Source organism: Erinaceus europaeus, chromosome 9 (genome assembly GCF_950295315.1).
Source record: "Erinaceus europaeus chromosome 9, mEriEur2.1, whole genome shotgun sequence".
Classification (NCBI taxonomy): Eukaryota; Metazoa; Chordata; class Mammalia; order Eulipotyphla; family Erinaceidae; genus Erinaceus; species Erinaceus europaeus.
The window spans coordinates 52,863,941-52,877,417 of NC_080170.1; the positions used below are offsets into that span (position 1 = coordinate 52,863,941).

A 13,477-nucleotide genomic window follows, 5' to 3' on the forward strand; every position below is an offset into this window, starting at 1 on the left:
CCTTGGAAAAATCACTTTTCCTTAATGTCCTCATAGGAATGATAACCATCTCAAAAGTAACCATCTCAAAAGTTTATAATGAAGATTAAATGACACAATATATGTAAAGCTTAACAGTGAATGGCACATTATTATTATTTATTCAGAGAAAAGGCAGATGGCAAATGAGAAAAATAGACTACACAGAGCCTCCAGTTTTCTGTACAGAAGACTGACTAGGTCTTTTCTAACCATATTTATACTCCAAACAAAATACCTCAAAATCTGATTTGCAAATAATACATTTGTGTGTGTAATGTTGAATGATCTACAGATATCAACTGAAAAATTAACAGTGAATTTCCTTGAAATTTTTTTTCCTCAAATCAGTCTAAAAGGTGCATTTTATCTTAACCAAGAGGTCCATGCCAAATAGGAAACAAGAAAAAACAAAAATAACCCAAACCACAAAAAGATGAAACAATGAAAATTTGATTTCAAAACAAGTAAATTATTATCTAAGTAAACATTTTATTAAACTGAAGCTAACTCCAATTTTGATATATAGAACACTACTCATTCTTTTTTAAACCTATCTTATATGTTTAAAAACTATATAAAGGTTCAGAACACTTCAATAAAATGGAAACATGTCTATTAAAGGAACTGTGAGGTCATAGGCACATATCATTAAATGCATCTCATAAACAAAATAAATCAAAAATGCTGAGAAGGATAATATTCAGGAATGTGATGTAAATGTGAAAGCATCTGTCAGGCAGGAAATTTATGGTTTTACCATTCACACTTGCTTCACTGTGAATTCCCCAATGTACTTCACTACATCTAAACCCCTGACAATTCATTAAACAATTTCTTATAGCACACTAAAAATAATATAGTCTCTGAATCTGAAAACTGATTATTACAAAAGAAAATACTGTCAATCCTAATCTGAATTTAATAATTATAATTAAATATACTTTCTCAACAACACTAAGAATGCAACTTAGTCTAGTACAAATACCTCAATAACACCTACACAGAAGTATTTTTCTCTGAAAAGAAGTTTTGTATGTTTTTGCCACATACTGATAACTTAAAAACAATAATTTGTGTGTGTGTGTATATATATATATATATATGTATATATATATGGTTTAAAAATACATTAGGCACAAATCATATAATATAATTTACATTTGTTTTGCTATAAGAAATAAAGTGTGTATAAATGTATTTCACACAAATGATTACTGGGCACAACAGTAGACTTTTTACTTAAAAACAAAAATTACACACAAATACTTTTAAGTGCAATGCTTCACTTCTGGGCAAGTACTCTGCAACTACATAAGAATTATTTGTAGCTATGTTTAAAGAAAGACAAAAAATAAACAAAACAAGAAAACAGACATCACTTTGGACACATGAACCAATTTAAAAGGAACCAGATAAAATGTTTCTAAAAGCAATTAAAATATTTAACAATCTCCCAAACAGATTAGGTTGCTCTTGGGTGAAGTCAACTATCTAACTTTATGATTGCTTTCTAAAGTAGATTCTTTAATTAGCTAAGACACTTCTGGATTAGGGTACCAAAGGAAAGAGATTAATAACAATAAAGAAGTGGGGAAAACAGTAAGTTTTCGGGAAGAGAGGAGGAAGAAAATCAGAAAACACTGTTTCCTTTTGTTCAGTGCAGAAAAAGTATACTGTGGAGATTATAAATCCTAAGCAAAAGGGTTGTGGGGCAGGTAATAAAATATAAGTATCACTATACACTCTCCACAGAGAGATAACATGAATTGCAGGTTAGCTTGTTTAAAGTACACTTTGATGCAAAAGATTATACTCTGCCACATATATGATATGTAGCATTTTTCTAGAAAGGGCAATTTAAGTAATAACTTGTATAAACACACAAAGAGTAAACAAGACAGAGAAGGGCAGAGGAAACATTTCAATTAGATGGAAAGACAGACACAGAGGAGCTTAGTTCAGGTTCTATGAAGATCTGAGATACTTTTCATCTTCAGTACTTAATGTTTTCTACTTCTATACCTTTACAATCACACCATATAATTATTTCATAAAGTTACTCTCTCATACATTCATTTATTTAGTTTTATTTTCCTTGAAGGGGCGAAGGACCTTTAGTTACTTCACTTCATGGTCATTCAAGTAATATTTCTCTAGCGACAAGAACCTAAATGAATCAAGAAAATGACCCAGAATCACTGTCAGGCTATATTTGATTTATTGTGAAGTTCTCTTCAAATGGAGCAGGAATTAGCCCGCTTCTGAGGCTTGTGGTCTCGTGCTTCCTGGTCCCTCTCACACATGCAAGATGTGCACATTGTTTTGGACAGCCTACGGAGGCCTAGCCGGAAAACACTGTTGGAAAGACTGTATATCACACAATTACAGAAACTATTACTAATAGCCAGCCAGGTAGTTAGGAAGGACAATGTTGGGCTGTCCAAGACTCGGGAGCTTTCAAGAAGAAAATATATGATATAGGGGAGCCACAGCATGTAAAAGACGCTGGTGATCCGGAACAAAACCATGGCGTAGCGTCGGTCTGGGCTATGTCCTGTCTCTCCAGAGGCATTCACCTCATGGCTTGGGAACCGGGCCCTGCGGTCATTAATCTCTTTGGTGTGCTGCCGGCAAATTTTGAAAATGTGGAAGTAGGTGAAGCAAACAACCAAGGCAGCAGGAGCATAAAGTAAACAGACAATAAAGCCAGTGAAATAGGCACTGGTTAGCCAAGATGTGGCACACCATTCAAAAATGTCACCATGGTAACCAGGTTTCCCCCAGCCGAAGAAGGAAGGCAAGAAAATTAGACAGGAGTAGATCCAGATTAGGGTGATACAAATCCTCAGGCGACAAGGAGTGACCAGTTGATTGTAGGAGAGAGGCTTGGTTATTGCAAGATAGCGATCCACACTTATGCAAGCGAGACAGGCCATCGAGACGCTTTTTAGCACGGAGATGATATATCCAAACACCTGGCAGGTCAGTGACTCGTGCACACCTGTGGAGTAGTGAAGAAGGGACAGAGTGGGGACCAGACAGCTCACTCCAACAAAGAGGTCAGCATAGGCCATGGTCTGGATGAAGTAGCTGGTAGTGTAATGGTGCAAGAGAGGAGCACAGTGGAAAACAAAGATGACAGTTAAATTTCCCGCGATGATGAGAAATGTCAGCAGGACGATGACAACTGTCTCAAAGATGCAGACATCTACTGTGCTGTAGTAGCCAAACCCAAGAGGGCAGGCATGCCGCTCAGACATATTCAGGATGCCACTGCTGGAGTTTAGGGTCTTCCCTCCTGCCCACCTGGAGGCATTCATGGCTTGGGGGTCAAGGGACCTTCAGTGTGGCTACAGCCAGCAGTTGCCCTACCAGGCATCTGTCAGATGCTGCATACTAGCGTCTCCCAATGAGTTGCAGGAGACAGTGTCAAGACTGTCTGAGAACCCCGAGGAGGAAGGACTCAAGTCTTTTCATCAACCACAGGGCGCCAATGACACACCTTAGCTTGGTGGGAAATGAGGGGAAAAGCTAGAAAGGAGGTGAAAAAAGGTCACTGTATCTTCCTCTAGTATTCCCAGACAAATTTTTGCAGACACAAGGCACTTCTAGAGAAAACTGATTTCTTATTACTTTGTACTATAAAAAATTAAATCTGTAAAAGGAAAATCTATTGCAATGGAAAGAAAAGCTTCTGTGGGGCTGTTCACCTCGAAAGGTAGTTTCTTAGGGATTAACTATGGGAAAAAAAGAGGAAAAAGTCTTAAATTGCTTCTAGTTTTGTTTCACTTTTTATGATAAATGGATCCTTACTTGAGAATTTAAGACTATAAATATGGCTGGAAAGCTAAGAAAAAAATTTTTCTGTGGCATAGTGTCTTTGGGGCTCAATTCAGGGTTAGATGCTGTTGGGATACTCTTTTACTTATTTATAAAGCTAAGTAACACTCCTTCACTCTCTTATCAAGGTTAATAATTCCAAAAGAGTCATCTTTATTTGGGCACAAAGGAGAAGGACAGAGGAAAAAAATAAACTCCAAACTGTCCTATAACGTTCATGAGAAAAAAGTATATTTCCAGGAAGAAAAATCAAATGTAAAGGGTTAACACCTGACAAAAAACAAAACACTAACTTCTAAAGTTTTTATTCTACATGCATTTTTTAAAAGATTTCAGAAAAAGTTGAAAAGAACTGTAGTCCATTACAGTTACTGACATGATGATGAATAATAAAATTTATATTTCTTTCTTTTCCAAAGGAAAATGAGTCCCCACTACTATCAATTCAGCACCAATAACTGAAAATAACTTTATATGGTATGCTACTTCTTTATAAATACAGTATGATTATAAAATATATAGCTCTAAAATTTCCCACTTTTACAACCACACCTGTATCTCACATATGCATGTAAATAGATATAAAATAAAAACAATAATAGAAATTCTCCTATTCACTTTAAACAATTTATTTGACTAGAAATCCTGCCTTTATTCATTACTTTGGTATTTCTTATAGGCTTCACAGCTTGTTTCTTTTTTGTTTTCAGTAGATGATTAACATATTAAATAATTATTTTAATAAATCTTCTGAAAGTATAAAATCACCTTGGTTGTTATATTTGCATTTATATAGCAGCCATATGTTAAAAAAATACCTCTTCTATTTCTGCATTCTATTTTGAGCAAGTGCTCAATGAATACAGGGGCTATTAGATACATTATATGATGGTCTTGTCTTAAAATACTTCTAAAGAAACCACATGAGTTTTAATCCTAGAGTTTGAAATACTGAAATGCTAGCAGGATAGAATCCAACCAAAAGACTTCCAAGGTCATTTTGATACGAGGTTAACATTAATCAAAAGTCTTTTATAGAGCATAGGCATTTCATCAAAGAGTCTCTTGCCAGTCTTTGTTGTCATACCTTTTGAAGAAATAGCATGCATTAGAAATAAAAGCATTTCCTTTAGGAACAATGCAGCAGCTTAACAGAAAGCATTCTTCTGAAAGTTATTTTCTCGTGCACCACACCAAGTCATTCAGAGAAGTCCTTTTTCTTCTATAATAATCACAGGATATTCTTCCTTGTGCATTTCCAGTTTCACTTATCACAAAATAGTTCTCTTGCTATAGGAATAAGGCAGTGCTTCTCACCTATATCCACTCTATCAGCTTCAAGGCTGGGCTGCTTGATTCTGAAGTCTGATTTACTGTGATGTATGCATGCAGATCCCAAGATGCTGTCAGTGTATTCTCCACAAGCTTTCTGTACCGCTGCCTCCACCTGAGTCTGAGCCCTGCTCCTCCTCCTCATCAGGAGCTAATGCAGAAGAACTCACCATCAGAAAGGTGACTCGGTCCTCCTGCCCCAATCCACAGCACAGCCAATGGCTACTGCAGCTGAAACTGTCACTAGGTAACAGTTGCCAGGCACATGCAGGCTTATAGACTTACTCGGCAAGCTCAGATCAAGACTGACAAAGGAAGACAATGGAACTGACCAATCTTTACAATGTATTAATGGCATACATGAATCTCTAGAAGTATTTTCCTTAGAACATCTGTAGTATACAAGACAGAAGTGGAGGGGTGGGCTGGGATGCACCTTTAAACCCTGTAGAGAAACTACCACAAGGTACTATGACACTAAAAGTCAGCAGTAATCTAATGCTCACTGGCAGGGGAAAAAAAAACTTGTTAATTATTAAAAATCAGCTGAGTCTTCATGAACTCAAAAGTTGTAGTTACTATTTTCACCCTCTGAAATATAATTATGGTTGGATTAATAGAAGTTAAGTCATTACTAGTCTCCTTAGTCCTTGCCAGGCCCACAGTAAACTGCTTGTATTTGTGCATTGTAACTATACAAACAAAACACTAAAACGAATACCTTTATACTAAAGTCTGATTGGGGAAATAGTTGAAGTTAAATATAGCTCAGAATAGTAGAGATAGAAACAAAGAGAAAAATTGCCTTGTACATTTTTTAAATCTTAATATGAAAAGGAGTCAAAGAGTCCTGGTGCTTGAGCTACATATTCCCAAGTTAGAAGAAAGCAAAGTAAGATCCTTTACTGATAGAGATTAAAATCATTTCCAGTTTAGCTTGATGTGCTACAGACATTCACTATTTGAAACATATTTTTATATGGTTCATACTTTTCTTACAAGGAATTAGAACTAAATATATAAAGAGCTCACCAAACTCAGCAATAAAAAAAAATGGCCCCATCCAAGAATGGGGAAAGAATATAAATAGAGTATTCACCAAAGAAGAGATTCAAAAGGCCAACAAACATATGAAAAATGCTCTAATCACTGATTGTCAAAGAATGACAAAGATAACAAGGAGATACTATTTCACTCCTGTGAGAATGCCATACATCAGAAAGAACAGTAACAACAAATGCTGGTGAGGTTGTGAGGGCACAGGAACCCTCCTGAACTGCTGGCAGGAATATAAATTGGTCCAACTCCTATGGAGAGCAGTCTGGAGAACTCTAAGAAGGCTAGAAATGGACCATTTAAAAAGAAATGATTTCTAAACAGAAAGTCCTCTTCTTTCCTCCATGTTCAACTACTTTTCAGGAGGACTGTATCATTGCTGAATTCTTTGTGGAACTAAGTAAAATGAAGAGTTGAAGCACATTTCTCATTACCAGAAAATTTCTAAAGGGAGTCAATCATCTTTGAATATGTTGAAGCATAAAAGTAAATATTTCAGAGGGTTAGAGTGTTTTCAGAAAACAGGAATTCTGCACATATGCCAGCTGTATTTACTGTTGACTTTAAACCATTAATCCCTGAAAATAAATATTTTCAAAAAGTAAATATGTAGGCAGTTGGGCGGTGGTGCACTCGGTTAAGTGCACATAGTACAAAGCACAAGGATCCACACAAGGACCCCAGTTTGAGCCCTCGGCTCCCCACTTGCAGGAAATGGTAAAGCAGGTTTGCTGGTATCTTTCTCTCCCCCTCTCCTACCAATTTCTCTCCATCCTAGTCAATAAAACAGAAAAAATCGCCACCAGATGCAGTGGATTCATAGCACAGGCACCGAGCCCCAGTGATAACCCTGGAGGCAAAAAATAATAAAATAAAATAAAAAGTAAATATTTAAATTTAACACAAGAAATGCTAGAAAATTCTGTTTTATAAGAAAGCATTTTAACTTTAGACATACCTAAAAGCATCAAAACAAAATCAAACAAGGTTATTGGATTTAACTAACATACTTTTACAATAATAACAATAAAGTCAAAATAAAAATTACATTTTTATAAAGTTATACCAATCATATGAGTGTAAACAGGTAGCAAATTCCTTATAAGCTCCACTATAATACTACTGAAAAAATAAAATGGCTTCAATAAACAAAATTACCTCAAGCCTATAAACATTTTAAAAAGGTTTTAAGTTGCCATATTTCTAAAATCAAGAAAATGACAAAACTTTTCATGCTGGCAAACTCAAAAACTAAATCACTTTAGTCTGACATATTTAGTTAAAAAAAAACAAACTGGCAGAGGTTAAGTCTAAGAATACTGTAAATAATCCATAATTGCACATGCTTCTGAAGGTATATGGTAATAAGTATGACCTGGACCCATTAAGCATCATTCTTTCCTTCCATAAACTTGAAGAAAAAAACTTGAGAGTTGGGCGATAGTGCAGCCGGTTAAGCACAAAGACCGGTGTAAGGACCCCGGTTCAAACCCCCAGCTCCCCACCTTCAGGGAGTACCTTCACAGGTGGTAAAGCAGGTCTGCAGGTGTCTTTCCCCCCTGTCTTCCCCTCCTCTCTCCATTTCTCTCTGTCCTAGCCAACAACAACATCAATAACAACAACAATAACTATAATAATAAAACAAAGGCTAAAGGGAATAAATAAAATATTTTTAAAAATTCAATAGTACTAATAAGATATTATTTTTAGACACTAAATATCTCTACTAGCCCCTTATTTTACATCCAATTTATATCTTATTATAAGATGAACTAATTTTAATGTGAAACTACTAGCAAAAAGGACATTAATATCACATATTTACAGAGCTGATTACATAAAATATTTTATAATGAACATTAATTTCTTCTTTTAAAAAATATTTACTTAGTGGTCTGGGAGGTGGCGCAATGGATAAAGCATTGGACTCTCAAGCATGAGGTCCTGAGTTCAATCCCCGGCAGCACATATACCGGAGTGATGTCTAGCTCTTTCTCTCTCTTCCTATGTTTCTCATAAATAAATAAATAAAATAAATAAATAAATATTTATTTTATTGATTACATAAGATTCACATGAGACAGAGAGGGAAAAAGCAACTCAGAGCAGACTCCAGTACATGAAGTACTGGGGATTGAACCAAGAACCTCAGGCAGGCAAGTCCAGCACTCTACCAGTTAAGCCATTCCTCAAGTCATTCATTTTCTTGTATCTTTTTTTTTTATGAGTGATCTAATGATGATTGACAAGATTGTGGGATAAGAGGGGTATTCCATACAATTCAATTCCCACCACCAGAGTTCCATATCCCTTCTCTCCCCTTAGAAGTTTCCATATTCTTTATCTCTCTGGGAGTCTTTATGGGGAGCAAAAAGTGGAAGGTCTGGTTTCTATAATTGCTACTCTGCAGGACAAGGTGTTTTATTACTATCATCCTTATTACATCATTATCAGCCACTTCCCTCTCTAAATAAATGAATGCTAATCAGAAAATAGCTAAGAGGAATCATGATTTGAAATTACTGCAGGACTAATTCTAATGTGTGTGTTTGTGTTAGACTTTGTGAGAATATATGTCTCAGATATTTAATTTTTCATTTGTACCTTAAATGTGCGATATATGTATATATATATATATATATCCTTTAATATCCCTCAATATTTCACTATTAAACAGCTAAGTAATGGCTAGACAGCAAAGCAAGAGGACATCAGTTATCAATGATAAAGACGATTAACTTTAAGTCATTGATTATCAAAGAGAACTACATAACCGATATTACGTTGTAAAAAATTAAACAAATAAAGAGTAATTGGCTTTAAATATATATATATATATATATAATTTGGGGGCCACAGGTAGTCGTGCACCAGAGACAGTTCTCATGTTACCATGTACAGAACCTCAGTTCAAGTCCATAGAATCCCACCTGCAGGAGGGAAAGCTTGACAGCGAAGCAGTTGTGCAAAGTATCTGTCTCTCTCCTTCTCTATTGTTGCCATCCCTCTCAATTTCTCTCTGTCTCTGCCTAAAATAAATAAATAAAATAGGGGAGTCAGGCAGTAGCACAGCAGGTTGAGCACACGTGGCGCAAAGCGCAAGGATCAGCATAAGGATCCCAGTTCAAGCCCCCAGCTCCCAACCTGCTGGGGAGTCACTTCACAGGCGGTGAAGCAGGTCTGAGAGAAAGGTGTCTTTCTCTCCCTCTGTCTTCCCCTCCTCTCTCCATTTCTCTCTGTACTATCCAACAACAACAACATTAATAATAACTATAACAATAAAACCAAGGCAACAAAAGGGAATAAATATTGAAAAATAAATAAAATATATATTTCAAAGTGTATATACATTAAACCTCAGTTTCCATTGTTATTATGCTAATAAGCAAGTATCATCAGTGTGTGGACCACTGCTTTGGCTTCCAATCTGATCTTCCTATGCTGCCTGAGGTCCCCCCTCGTCAACTATATAAATAATCAACTATATTAAAAAAACTGACAATGTTCTTTGCACTCCTGGTCCCACACATAAGTCCCATGTTCCCTTCTATCTCAGGGTGCCTGGACTTGCTGTTTCCTTTATCATCATACCTGCTGATTGATTCAAATGCAACCTTCAGGTTTCAGGGTTCACATACCACTTCCTTAGGAAAACCTTCTTTGAATTCCCAGACTAGACTAGAATCAATCCACACTATCACAGTTTCATTCAGTTTTGTATCTCTGACTACAGACTGAAAGCCCTAAAAAGGGAGGAACATCTGCTTTTCTATTCATCATATCTCAACTGATTAATGTTGGGCATAGGATACTTGGCAAGTAAGCATTTGGTATCATTTTAATATAAAATAATGAGCAGCTTATAAGAGAACTGGAAAAAAAAAACCACCAACAGCCAATTTTTGTAAAGCTCAGAATATACAATGTTCCTTGCAGTACCTTGTGTGACATACAAAGTTACACAATAAGGCTAAAAAATATATGATCAAATTGCAGGAAGGAATAATTAGCTTCCTATTATTCAAATCAACAGCAATAATATTCCTCTATACTTCTATCTTAAATTCAGTACAATATGAATATTTTACTGGGGTTTTGAAAAAAGATCATATCTACCAAGAAATAATGATTATTTACTTATCACTTTAAGAATGACAACTTTTGCAAAATGCAGTGTCAATGCATTTTAAATGTACTATCAAACACAATATTACAGTAACTTGTTCTAAGTGGTGGAGAAAATAAACCCTTCAAAATAAACCCTTCAAAGCAGCACTTCATATAATTCACTGATTTAGGGACCTCACCAGTACAGAGAATGAGTTTATATTGCTAATTTCACTGACATAATTTATTAACAATTAGTCATATTTAATTAATGTTAAATTAGTGGTTTCCTCATTCTAATGAACACACAATGAAAAGCCTACAACTTACATACTTAGTGATGGAATGACAAGTGCTTTTTCCTGTGGGAAAAGACAGGGGCCAGGAGGTGGCATAGTTGGTAAAGTACACACGTTACTATGAATAAGGACCCAGGACTAAGTCCCTACCTGCAGGAGGGAGGCTTTACAAGTGATCTAGGTCCCCCCCCTTCTCTCTCTCTCTCTGCATTTCTATCTTTACCATAGTTTAAAATAAAAATACTTAAAAACAGAGTTGGAAAAAACAAGGTATCTCTCTCTCTCTCTCTTTTTTTTTTTAACCAGAGCACTGCTCACCTCTGGCTTATGGTGGGATGGCATACTGAATCTGGGACTTCAAAACCTCAGGCATGGGAGTCTTTTTGCATAACAATTATACTATCTCTCCTGTCAAGGTATCTGATCTTACCACCTCTACATATGTTGTACCAGAGGTCTCAACCAACAAGTAAACTATAAAATAAATGATATACAAAAGTAAAAACGTATACATAGGAAGCACTAAAAAAAAAAAAGGCCCTCGTGACAAAAACAAAACAGGAAAACAGGAAGAAAAAAGTTTAAAAATACAAAGTTCATTAAAACAAATAGATCAGTTTTTTCAAGGCTCAGAAAGGAAGCACAGTGGCGACACAGCAGGCTCCATGGATGAGGCTCCAGATACCCCAGGAGCAACCCCTGGCAATGCTAGATGGCACATTCGAGTAGTGCTCTGGTCTCTCTGTTTTTCTCATGAAAATAAAAATATATACATATTTTAAATATTTTATTTTATTTTAATGAGAGAGAGATATATAGAGAGAAAGATCAGAACACTGCTCAGCTCTGGCTTATTCTATGGTAGTGTTGGGGATTAAACCTGGGAGTTCAGAGGCTCAGGCATGACAATCTTTTACATAACCATTATGCTGTCATATAATTAATTTTTTTCAGAGTCTGGAGAGCACTAGGAAGGGCACTTGCCTTGCCATACACACAGCCCAGGATCAAGCCCTAGTGCCACAGAGGAGAGGCTATGCACTGAACTTAAATAAAATATCTTAAAATTAGAACTATATATAGATGCTTCTAGAAGAAAATACTTTAGAAGGACATGCTCAGCGACCCAGGTTCAAGCCTCAGCTACCCACCTGTGTGTGTGTGGGGGGGGGGCTGGCTTCACGAGCATTGAAACAGGTCTGCAGATGTCTTTCTCCCTCTCTCAATTTCAAATAAATAAAAAAATAGGAAAAAGGGAAAAATGACTGCCAGGAACGGTGGATTCATGTACCACTGTGGAGCCCAGTGATAATCCTAGTGGCAATAGGTGATGGTGATGATGATGATGATGATGATGATGATGATGATGATGATGATGATGATGATGATGGGGGGGGGGAGAAAAGGGGCAGGGGAGCCTGGGCAGTAGCTCATTGCATGAAGTGTACATAGTACGAAGTGCAAGGACCACCACAAGCATCCAGGTTTGAGTCTCTGGCTCCCTACTTACAGGAGGGTACTTCACAGGTCTGCAGATGTCTATCTTTCTCTTCCTCTATTTTCCACTCCTCTCTCAATTTCTCTGTTCTATTCAACAACAAAAATGGGAAAATGTCTGCCAGGAGCAGTGGATGTGTAGTCCCAGCAATTACCCTGGAGGCAAAAAAAAAAAAAAAAAAAAAAGAATGAAAGAAAGAGAAAGAATGAAGGCAGGGGAGATAGCATAATTGTCATACAAAAAAAAACCTCTAATTCCTGGGAATCTGGCGGTAGTGCAGCGGGTTAAGCTCACAGTGGCGCAAAGTGCAAGGATAGGCGTAGGGATTTCAGTTGGAGCCTCTGGCTCCCCACCTGCAGGGAAGTCGCTTCACAGGTGGTGAAGCAGGTCTGCAGGTGTCTGTCTTTCTCTCCCCTTCTCTATCTCCCCCTCCTCTCTCCACTTCTCTCTGTTTTATCCAACAATAACAACAGCAATAACTACAACAATAAAACAACAAGGGCAACAAAAGGGAATGAATAAATAAATATTTTTTTTTAAAAAAAACCTCTCATTGTTGAGGCTTCAAGCTCCCAGGTTCAATTCCCCACAGCAGAAATGAGCAGTACTCAGGTAAAAAAAAAAAAAGGAAGGGAGGAAGGAAGGAAGGGAATCAGTAGGCAAGCCAAAAGATTGGGGAAAAACATCACCAAAATATCTAGCAAAGGGGCTTAAATCCAAAATGTATAACTTACCCCAATGATTTGTTAACAAAAATACAAATGACCCAATTCTGAAAGTAAAAAAACAACAGTGGACTAGACACTTCATAAAGAAAGATACAAATGGTCATCAAGAAAATGAGTGTCCTGGGCTGGAGATATAGCACAATGATTATGCAGAGTGTCTTTCATTTCTGAGGCACCAAAAGTCCCAGGTTCAATCCCTAGCACCAACATAAACCAGAACTGAACAGTCCTCTGGTATAAATAAATAAATAAGTCTAGCATCAAGAGTGATCAAGAAAGGGCTAAGGGAGTCGGGCGGTAGCACAGCAGGTTAAGCGCAGGTGGCGCAAAGCTCAAGGACTGGTCTAAGGATCCCGGTTCACGCCTCCGGCTCCCCACCTGCAGAGGAGTCGCTTCACAAGTGGTGAAGCAGGTCTGCAGGTGTCTGTCTTTCTCTCCCCCTCTGTCTTCCCCTCCTCTCCATTTCTCTCTGTCCTATCCAACAACGACGACATCAATAACTACAACAATGAAAAACAACAAGGGCAACAAAAGGGAAAATAAATAAATAAATATAATTTTAAAAAAAAAGAAAGGGCTAAGTAAAATCACAATGA

At 36.9% G+C, this 13,477-nt stretch overlaps 2 protein-coding genes across 4 annotated transcripts in view; both read right to left on the reverse strand.

The window, feature by feature from the left end:
- Window positions 1-13,477, reverse strand: part of RABGAP1L (RAB GTPase activating protein 1 like) — a 527,154-nt gene that overhangs the window by 322,581 nt on the left and 191,096 nt on the right. The gene's annotated exons all lie outside the window — the stretch shown is intronic.
- GPR52 (G protein-coupled receptor 52) lies at window positions 1,191-5,466 on the reverse strand. The gene has a single exon (XM_007537074.3). It carries the CDS (start codon window positions 3,339-3,341, stop codon window positions 2,256-2,258), a length of 1,086 nt encoding a protein of 361 aa, XP_007537136.1. The 5' UTR covers window positions 3,342-5,466; the 3' UTR covers window positions 1,191-2,255.

What these genes read in the sequence shown, in the direction of transcription:
- GPR52 (XM_007537074.3), bottom strand. Translation starts at nt 3,341, where the DNA reads ATGAATGCCTCCAGGTGGGCAGGAGGGAAGACCCTAAACTCCAGCAGT.